This window comes from Sinocyclocheilus grahami, unplaced genomic scaffold (genome assembly GCF_001515645.1).
Source record: "Sinocyclocheilus grahami isolate Dianchi unplaced genomic scaffold, SAMN03320097.WGS_v1.1 scaffold457.1, whole genome shotgun sequence".
NCBI classification, from domain to species: domain Eukaryota; kingdom Metazoa; phylum Chordata; class Actinopteri; order Cypriniformes; family Cyprinidae; genus Sinocyclocheilus; species Sinocyclocheilus grahami.
In genome coordinates, this window is record NW_015505636.1 from 1,102,072 (window position 1) to 1,112,507 (window position 10,436).

General features: G+C 43.4%; 2 protein-coding genes across 3 annotated transcripts in view; one reads left to right on the forward strand and one right to left on the reverse strand.

Annotated features, from left to right (window-relative positions):
* The window catches only part of etv4 (ETS variant transcription factor 4), a 33,338-nt gene extending 27,188 nt beyond the window's left edge, over window positions 1–6,150 (forward strand). For both annotated transcript variants that reach the window (XM_016234760.1, XM_016234761.1), the window contains exons 10-12: window positions 988–1,160; window positions 5,219–5,320; window positions 5,711–6,150. In XM_016234760.1, coding sequence (XP_016090246.1) covers window positions 988–1,160; window positions 5,219–5,320; window positions 5,711–5,938 — 503 coding nt within the window. In that variant the 3' untranslated portion in view covers window positions 5,939–6,150. The remainder of the gene's footprint in view (window positions 1–987; window positions 1,161–5,218; window positions 5,321–5,710) is intronic.
* Window positions 6,151–8,268: 2,118 nt separating this feature from the next.
* dhx8 (DEAH (Asp-Glu-Ala-His) box polypeptide 8) overlaps window positions 8,269–10,436 on the reverse strand; it is an 8,227-nt gene continuing 6,059 nt past the window's right edge. The window contains exons 17-23 of the mRNA XM_016234762.1: window positions 10,287–10,427; window positions 10,043–10,198; window positions 9,808–9,945; window positions 9,575–9,703; window positions 9,246–9,442; window positions 8,714–8,893; window positions 8,269–8,628 (exon numbers count right to left, since the gene is read on the reverse strand). Of these exons, the coding sequence (XP_016090248.1) occupies window positions 8,409–8,628; window positions 8,714–8,893; window positions 9,246–9,442; window positions 9,575–9,703; window positions 9,808–9,945; window positions 10,043–10,198; window positions 10,287–10,427 (1,161 nt within the window). The 3' untranslated portion in view covers window positions 8,269–8,408. The remainder of the gene's footprint in view (window positions 8,629–8,713; window positions 8,894–9,245; window positions 9,443–9,574; window positions 9,704–9,807; window positions 9,946–10,042; window positions 10,199–10,286; window positions 10,428–10,436) is intronic.

Here is a 10,436-nt window from a genome sequence, read left to right on the forward strand (position 1 = left end):
TCCCTTCATGGGATCTGCCCACTGTGCTGAGGGCCCTGAAGGGTCCCGCTTTCGAGCCGCTACAGTCTGCCAACATTTGGTCGCTATCGTTGAAGACTGCTCTGCTTCTAGCACTGGCATCAGTAAAGCGAATAGGGGACCTGCAGGCACTCTCTATTAGCCTTGCCTGCCTGGAATTTGGGCCTACCGACACTAAAGTTGTCCTGAAACCAAGGCACGGTTACGTACCTAAGATGCTCTCCACTCCATTCAGAGCACAGGTCATTACACTCTCCGCGCTTCCTCCAACTGAAGAGGACAGAGAGCTATCTCCGCTCTGCCCCGTCAGAGCTCTGAGAATCTATATCGAGCGTTCTGCCCCCAATAGGCGGTCGGAACAACTCTTTGTCAGCTTTGGTAACCGCACCAAAGGGCTTCCGGTTGCAGGCCAGGGTCCTTTCCGCTTGAAGTGACATGCGCTGGCAGGCTTGGCGGGCTTCGTCACCATAGGCTCGTGCAGCTCCGCTGCCTAGCCATTGGTTCGTTTTTAATACACTGCACAAACCAATGGCCATGCAGTTTCACTGCGTGAATGAAAAAAGGCTTCAGTTAAGGAGAAAAAAGGCTTTTTCCCCATATGCGTCTAGCAAGACGCAGTACTTGTTCCCGTATCTCAGGGAACCGAGGTTATGTTAGTAACAGAGTAAATTTTTTCTTAGTATTTGGCTTGCCTATCCTACACTAAATGAACTCCACAAGTTTGTGTAAAACCTGATTATTACATTCTCGAGCATGATTGCAAAATTATTTTTCAACATTTGTAATTTTTTCAAAGTCCTAAAATTCTAGATTTTGAATCTCAAATTTTCAGTGTGGTCTCCCCACTCTATGATTATTTGCGATTTCAAATCAAGTCCTTATGTGTCTGTCTTAGCTTGAATAAAAGGTTTTGAAATATGATTGCTATCTATAGGTGAATTAACGGACGATCTCTTTTCCTGAGCTCAGGTGAGGTGAAGCAGGAAGGGGGCGGTGTGTTTCGTGAGGGTGCCCCCTATCAGCGCCGTGGCTCACTGCAGCTTTGGCAGTTTTTGGTGGCCCTCCTCGACGACCCCGGCAATGCGCACTTCATCGCATGGACCGGCCGTGGCATGGAGTTCAAACTCATCGAGCCAGAGGAGGTAAAAATTGGGCTTTTAAGTTTTCAGAAGGCAAAATAGGTTTTATATCCAGAAAACATTAATAGCAATTGATCATTCAAATAACTAAAATGACAATATGATTATTGGGAGGTTCAGATGAATTCGATGCAGTGTTTATTCAGCCTTCACAAACTATAGAGAGAATAAACAATGGGTTTCAGAGATTTGCTTGCAATCAGCTCACAGTTCCCTAGGGTCTAAGAACTCATCCTTAAGTAATAATGATTTTAATAAGTAATTACGAAATATAATAATTCGTTCCACGATTTAGGCCTACTATAGGGAATGAACGAATTAACGAACTAATGAATTTGTGGCAGCTAAGCCTAAACAAGAGAACAAATACTTAATTCGTGGCCATAAATTAGACTAAACGAAAAAATAAATTCTTAATTCGTGGCCATAATGTAGTCCTAGCATAAAAGAGAACTAGCCTATTCTAAATTTGTTGGCCGTGCTTGTCCGCATGTCATGATCGGGGCTCCGTACAACCGAATATAACCTTAGCCTACCTGTTTATTCATTTATTATGGTATGTAACTAGCTCACCTTTTGCGGCACCATGTTTGCGTAGCACATCCTCGTGCTTTCTGGCAATGTGCCGCTTCAGATTCCAATATGAATCTTTACTAACTCTCCCCGCACTCCCTCTCAGTTTCTTCTCCCTGCTCATTCTTAACTTAGATTTTTTACTTTACATTTATGTATAAGGCTTGCAACTTCGTTGAAACAATATCTGAACTCCATAACTGCTCTACTATTCTCGATCTCGAACAAGCAAATCACCAAACGGCATTCTGGGTTGAGCGAGCGGTGCTGAGCGTTTTGAGCGAGCGGAGCGGAATCTTCAGAAAGGCGCTCTGCGCTCTTAAGGAAATATTACCACTCCGCTCCCCGTTCCGCTCCCACTCCGCTCCGCTCACATGCTCTGGCGAGGGCATACCGACTTTCAGTCACTGGTCGAAGGTGGAAAAAGGCTTCCACATCAACTGCCTGGAAATGCTAGCAGTTTGTCGAGCCTGTCAGTTCTTCCTGCCAGTCCTAAAGGGGCACCATGTGCTACTCCGATCGGACAACATGTCTGTGTTGTCCTACATAAATCGCCAGGAGGCCTCTCCTCTAAGCGTCTCTTCACTCTGGTAGAGCGCTTCTTAGAATGGGCTCAACCCAAACCTAAGGATCATATACCGGGCAAATTGAACCAAGGAGCGGATATGCTATCAAGGAGCAATGTCCCCTCAGGGGAGTGGACGCTCCATCCGCAGATGGTTCAGAGGATCTGAGAGATCTTCGGCAAGGCCGAGGTGGACCTCTTCGCCTAAAGAAGACAACTCTCACTGCCCAATTTATTTCTCAAAGACCAGGGACGCGTTGGCCCACGATTGGCCCAACCTCCTTCTTTATGCTTTTCTGCTGATCGCTCTGATCCCACAGGTAATTAGACGAGTAAGGGAACAAAAACACAAGGTTCTCCTGGTGGCCCCCCTTTGGATGAACCAGCTGTGGCTATCAGAGCTAACTCAGCTACTGATAGCGGCCCCTTTGCCTGTTCCGCTGAGACAGGATATCCTCTCTCAAGCGAACGGGACAATATGGCATCCTCGGCCCGACCTATGGGCCTTGCACCTCTGGCCGCTCGGCATGAGCCTTCGAGCCTCCCAGAGCGACTCTTAAACACAATTTCGGAGGCTAGAGCTCCGTCTACGAGACGCCTCTATGCCTTAAAGTGGTCTTTTTTTCTCCACTTGGTGTCTAAACCGCGGCAAAGACCCTTGTACTTCCGATTTGACAGAGGTGTTGTAATTTCTGTAAGAGCTGCTGGATAAGTGACATTCCCCATCCATGCTCAAATTCTTTGTGGTGGCTATAGCGGCCTCTCATGCCCCTATTGAGGGCCAATCGGTGGGCAGAAACAGCGCGGTCATCCGCTTCCTAAGGGGTGCCAGGAGGCTGAATCTGCCACGTCCCCCTACCGTCCCTTCATGGGATCTGCCCACTGTGCTGAGGGCCCTGAAGGGTCCCGCTTTCGAGCCGCTACAGTCTGCCAACATTTGGTCGCTATCGTTGAAGACTGCTCTGCTTCTAGCACTGGCATCAGTAAAGCGAATAGGGGACCTGCAGGCACTCTCTATTAGCCTTGCCTGCCTGGAATTTGGGCCTACCGACACTAAAGTTGTCCTGAAACCAAGGCACGGTTACGTACCTAAGATGCTCTCCACTCCATTCAGAGCACAGGTCATTACACTCTCCGCGCTTCCTCCAACTGAAGAGGACAGAGAGCTATCTCCGCTCTGCCCCGTCAGAGCTCTGAGAATCTATATCGAGCGTTCTGCCCCCAATAGGCGGTCGGAACAACTCTTTGTCAGCTTTGGTAACCGCACCAAAGGGCTTCCGGTTGCAGGCCAGGGTCCTTTCCGCTTGAAGTGACATGCGCTGGCAGGCTTGGCGGGCTTCGTCACCATAGGCTCGTGCAGCTCCGCTGCCTAGCCATTGGTTCGTTTTTAATACACTGCACAAACCAATGGCCATGCAGTTTCACTGCGTGAATGAACAAAGGCTTCAGTTAAGGAGAAAAAAGGCTTTTTCCCCATATGCGTCTAGCAAGACGCAGTACTTGTTCCCGTATCTCAGGGAACCGAGGTTATGTTAGTAACAGAGTAAATTTTTTCTTAGTATTTGGCTTGCCTATCCTACACTAAATGAACTCCACAAGTTTGTGTAAAACCTGATTATTACATTCTCGAGCATGATTGCAAAATTATTTTTCAACATTTGTAATTTTTTCAAAGTCCTAAAATTCTAGATTTTGAATCTCAAATTTTCAGTGTGGTCTCCCCACTCTATGATTATTTGCGATTTCAAATCAAGTCCTTATGTGTCTGTCTTAGCTTGAATAAAAGGTTTTGAAATATGATTGCTATCTATAGGTGAATTAACGGACGATCTCTTTTCCTGAGCTCAGGTGAGGTGAAGCAGGAAGGGGGCGGTGTGTTTCGTGAGGGTGCCCCCTATCAGCGCCGTGGCTCACTGCAGCTTTGGCAGTTTTTGGTGGCCCTCCTCGACGACCCCGGCAATGCGCACTTCATCGCATGGACCGGCCGTGGCATGGAGTTCAAACTCATCGAGCCAGAGGAGGTAAAAATTGGGCTTTTAAGTTTTCAGAAGGCAAAATAGGTTTTATATCCAGAAAACATTAATAGCAATTGATCATTCAAATAACTAAAATGACAATATGATTATTGGGAGGTTCAGATGAATTCGATGCAGTGTTTATTCAGCCTTCACAAACTATAGAGAGAATAAACAATGGGTTTCAGAGATTTGCTTGCAATCAGCTCACAGTTCCCTAGGGTCTAAGAACTCATCCACACGATGCCAGTTTTCCATTAGCTGCCATGCATTATTTACCCTACTTAACAGCATAGTGAAATAAAATGGAGAATGGCTCCATTACCAAATATTACAACCTTCCATTTTGCCAGAGTCTAAGCACACTGCAGCGGTTGAGACAAGAGCGTTTACCTCCTATTGTCTGTGGTCAGTAGACGGCTAAATGGCATGACTCAGCAAACTATCATGCAGAGATGCATCCATCAGTTCTGCTCAACTGGACGCATGATTCATTCATTACAGCCAAAGTTTTACTATCACAATTAAAGCGTACAGCTCTGTCGAAGACCAAACAATCTGTTCATTAAATGTCAGCAGACCCACAAGTTTACTGGCCAAAGATGGAACAACATGTTTTTTTCTCAAGGGCCCTCAAGTCAATCCTTAAAGTTTAGGCTAAATAAGTATTTCCTCTAGGTTTGACAACTAGCAGTTTGAGCTGTGCACCGTGTGGTGTTTTGGTCAGCGTTTAGTGGTAATTTGGTTGTATAAAAGGGAACTGCATTATTTTGCGGGGACTCGCCCTTCCTTTTCAAAGTTCAGTTGTTGTACAGTCACAAAGGGCCTCTTGTGTTCAAATTAAATCACTGCAATACAGTCATTTCCTGCTTTTATGGTTTGTATTATGACTTATTTTGACACTCTAGGTGGCAAGACTCTGGGGGATGCAGAAGAACCGTCCAGCCATGAATTACGACAAACTGAGTCGTTCTTTGCGCTATTATTATGAGAAGGGAATTATGCAAAAGGTATTTCATCACTTATTTTATTGTCTCCTATGCTATTTTTTTTCTTCACTTCAACCCTAACGTCCGGTTGAGATTGACATTACTCTATATTTGGGGTCCCAGAGACTCCAAATATAGACTCCAGAACAATTTGTCTAAAATTAGTAATAATACCGAATAGCCTAATTCCAAAATGTCAATTTTATCCAAGTAATGTTGTTTCTGTCTGGTTTCAGTTTGACACCAGCAAATACATGTAGTACAAAATACATTTCAAATATACAATAATACAAAATTAAATTAACTACTAAAGTATGTATGTGTTAAGCATGGTTTTTGATATCTTAAAAAAGCATGAGGGTTATAATTTTTGATTATGAAATAATCAATATTTAACTTTTTTTTTTTCAGGTGGCGGGTGAGCGTTATGTTTACAAATTCGTGTGTGAGCCGGAGGCTTTGATATCCTTGGCTTTTCCCGACAATCAGCGGCCAAGTCTGAAGGCAGAATTTGAACGCTATGTCAACGAGGAAGACACGGTGCCGCTGTCTCACCTTGATGAGGGGGCGTCTTATCCTCCCGAACCAGCTGCCACCAATATGGGCCCTCAGTCCTACTCCAAAGGCTACATGTACTAATACCACCAACATTTTCCCATGTTCCCCATCCCAGTTTACTCCCCGCTGCACCTATTGCACATGCCCACCCCATCCACTTGTATATAAGGCTATGTTTTTTTTTTTGATTAAATTAATCTCATTAGGGACTCTGCATTCCTCTCACTTCTGAGGCCTATCTAATCTAAACACAGTACTGTGGTTCAAGAGATTGCTTAATAAAGACCCACAATTACTACTATACCATGTGAACAGTCTGTTTCTTATGTTTGCAAACAAACGCAAAATGCACTAACAGGTGGTGTTTACCTGTAACTCATTGATGTAGTTTTTTTTGGGGATGTACCTTTTTTGTTTTGTTTTATGCCTTTATTTAGATAGGACAGTATAGATCGACAGGAAGCGAAGTGGGTGAGAGAGACTGCAGAACATGAGATCCAGAGAGCGAGTTAGGATCCACAATTCCAGATCCAACTTCTCCCACTTTACATATCCCTAAACCTACCCGTCTCCACCCCCTGGATGTGGATGTAACCTACTAACCTTGCCCCCTGAATCTTGTGTACTGCAGTGAGGGGCTACTGGGCCCACGAGGCCATTGGCGTTGACAACTGATGCAGTTTACTAGAGAAACCTATTAATTAATGAATAGCACAGTTCTAAATCTATAAACATTCTTTTTGCACAAACTGGCCTAAACTCAAACACAATTTTGTAATGTAAAGTAACCTCCTGTATAAATCTTAAGTTCATAACATTTCTTTATGCAGATTGTGTTATATTTACCACATTCAAGTGGCGGTGGAATGACCTATGAACAGTAAGACTTATTAAATTAATATTAAAATGCAATGTTATCCGTTCTAGAACTTTACTGCGATAGAGGCCTATTTTTTACAATGTGCTGCTTTTCCATTTTTTCTAAACATGTGCTGGCGTCTTTTGGAGCAGTGTTCTAAAAACATTCACACGCTCTTGAGATTTCGCGGTTTTTTTTTAACCGTTACACTGCCTGAGTCCCGCGTTGTTTATCAATGCAAAAACGCGTTCTGTGAGAAAAGTCTCCATCTTTCAAAATCATTTTATCTGTCAAAAATAAGCATATCAAGCTCTCAGCTCCCTCCAGCGACAAAACTCGAATTAACATTCTCAAAATGATGTTCACCCTCTTCTAATTTTTGAGTTTTTATTTTTCCTCTGGCTGTGTAATCCGTTGTTGACAGGTGAGAAATAGTTAGCACTTCATCTTTAGCGCTCTGGACTTCCGTCTATACCATGCCATAAAAATGTGCTCACAGCATCTTTAAATAACAGAAGCTTGGAATAACTGTCTAACTCAAAAGAGGGACTTTTTGACGTTGACGCCAAGATATGACAATACATGCTGTAACAATATCAAAAACTGCAGGACATTTCCACCCCCCACCACTTACTTTAATAAAAGAGCTATAATACAAAATCTCCACTGTGGTCCAATGCACCGATCCTGTTCAGAATTGGTCATTTAAACATTAAAACAGAAGAGAGGTCCCAAATAAGGATGAGATCTGTGTGATAGTGAAAGTGACTTGACATCCTGTTCAATTGTGATGACCAGACCACCACAGAGAAACTAACTGAATTAATGAAAACCCTTTCCCTCTCAGCACAGTAATCAACATCCACTGACCAGACGGATGTGCTGTCCACACATTCTACAACACAAATGGGCCGTTCCGGAGAATCTGGACAAAAAGAGCTGCACTATTCAAATGCAAATAACTGATTTGTTATGTTAAAGGGGTAGCTTGTTCAAAAAGTCAAATTAACTGGATTTGGCATCCAACACAGGGTTTAATAACCCAGATAATTTAATCTCATATTTTGATCCCTCAGGTTTTTGTATTTTTTAATACAAAGGTAGGGATAATTTCAATTATAAATCCCTAACATCCATATCCAAAATTAAAACAATAAATGAAATGCTCTTGATTATAAAAAAAAAGGGAAAGCAGAAAATCAGACTAACTTACATTTTTTGAGGGAACATCTTTAAAATCAAACGTGCTGTTCACACTAGTGGAAAGGATCTTATCTTAAAAAAATAGGGCACCTCAAGTTTTTTACACACATTTTTAGCTTCTGTCCATGTTATCCTCCATTCGGCCAACACCAGTCAAATCTGTATACGGCCCTGGTGGTCTATACACAGTAGCCAGAGCAAGAGCTACGATAGATTTCTTTTGCATATCTGACAGTGTAACATTAAGCATTAGTATTTCGAATGAGTTAAACCTGTATCCTGTCTTCTGAGTAACATTGAGAATATCACTATATATTGTTGCAACACCACCGCCACGACCAGTCTGATGGGGCTCATGCTTATAACAGTAGCTTCATTTAGATGGAGTAGCTTCATTTAGACCAATATAATCATTATAATCATAACTCAACGTTTAGTTCTGCAGCAGTATGGGACATTCGCAGTTTATGAGGACCTTGTGTGAAGGTTCTAGCGTCGTCTGAAGGCTCTGGATATTCTCCAAGCATTTGGTTCCTCATAGCGGTTGTAAAGGGGCTCCAACCGCTGCTGTTTCTTCTGTTTGCTGAGGCGTGTGGGATCAGAGACTTTGAAGAAAGCTGGAGAAAATTCTACAAGCCACCTCGGGTCAATGGTGGTCACCTCCCTCATGTACTCCTTGGTGGTCAGCACAAGCTCATGATACACCACCCTGAGGAGAAGAACGCAGTGAAACTAGCTTTAGTACAAGCAGCATGGATACTAGTTGTGTTGTTAATCGCTTTTTGCAAACATACCATTCCGGTTGGCGATTGAACAATGCGCTGGAGGGGTGGATGTAAACCACCTGCTGGTCTATGAGGGTCCTGTAACCTTCTTGAGGGTCCTTTTTGGCTGCGTTTCGGAAGAAACCACTGCAGATGGCCTTCTGTACACGTACTGTGGCTTTACCACATGATACCACATCCAACTTGTGTCTGAAGAGAGATAAATGTGTAATTATGGAGTGTAAAGGCCCGTTCACACCAAGGATGATAACTATAACAATAAAGTTTTAAAAATCATTCTAATTCTATGAGAATAAGGAAGTTTACACCACAACTCTAACGATATCGACACAGGAATGACATAAATGGAATCACATCCAGAAGAATTTTTCCTATATATATATAAAAAAAACATCTAGCCAATCGGAATCCACTCAACTTTAAAGAGCTTGAGCAAAGCAGCGGCTTTGTTATCTTTATAGCTATTGCTCTTGGTGTGAACAGGCCTTAAGGCTTAGGTTGTGTAAGTCATATGAAGTTACTGTTAATCTCAACCCCTCACCTGTCCATGATGCCCAGCATCTGTTTGCGGATATCCTGCGCACGCCTGAGAGATCGCGCCTGGATGAAGTTTTCATAGCACCAGGGGTTGGAAAACTTGTTGTTCTTCCAGGAGTTGTAGACAGCCAACAAAGTCAGATGGTCCCCCTCAGGCTGGTGAAACTTGGCCTTCTTCTGGTCTGCCAGAGCTTGTTTGTCCTGAGATTTAGAGTGAAATCTTGATTACTATCTTTAGGATCAGTCTGCTAGGATACCTAAAACTCTATGCAATGATGTAACTGTTCCTTGACCATTCATGGATCTGTTAACGTGTGTGGGCTAAAGGAGTACCTTTGGTCTGTAGAAGACATTCTGTACTGAAAGCACTGACACAATGGTCAGCATCTCTTCGCTGCAGCCAAGATGGACAGACATGATCAACATCTTACAAAGCATGGGCTCCAGAGGAAACTCGGCCATCTGATAGGAACAGTGACAAGAAACGTAATACTTCATTTTGAAAACTGAGCAGCTACAACCAAATCCGTTGAAAACCGTAAGAAAAGAGACACATGCAAACTTACTCTACGACCGAGGCGTGTAAGCAAGCCTTCATCATCCAATGATCCCAGAGTGTACAGCTGCTCCATGGCTGTGATGAGCGTCTCCATGGGCGGAGCATCCATGAAATCAAATGACAACAGGTCATTGATGCCCATTGCCTGATTGGAGGACAAGAAAAATTCTCAGCTTATCTGCACATGCCAGAATTTTAATATTGTCCCAAGATGACTCAACATTAGAACTGTTGAATTGTACCTTTAGAGACAGTACAGTGCTGGCCAAGTTAGTTCTCTGAATCTCAGGTACGTTGGTGGTGAGCATCTCATCTCTGTAGGCACGTTCTGTGTAGAGTCTGTAGCACTTCCCAGGGCCTGTTCTACCTGCTCTGCCCGCTCGCTGCTTAGCCTGGGCCTATGGACCACAAGAATGCGGTTTAGGAGACAAAGTGTACTTAAAATGTATACTAAATGTAGTTTGGGTCATTAGAAATGGATGTTACCTGGGAAAATGGGGTAACTACTAGCTGATCAATGCCAGTTTTGGAGTTATAAACCTTCTGCTTGACAAAACCTGGATCCACCACATAGTAGATCCCATCAATTGTCAAAGAAGTCTCTGCAATGTTAGTAGCAATGACCACCTAAAAAAA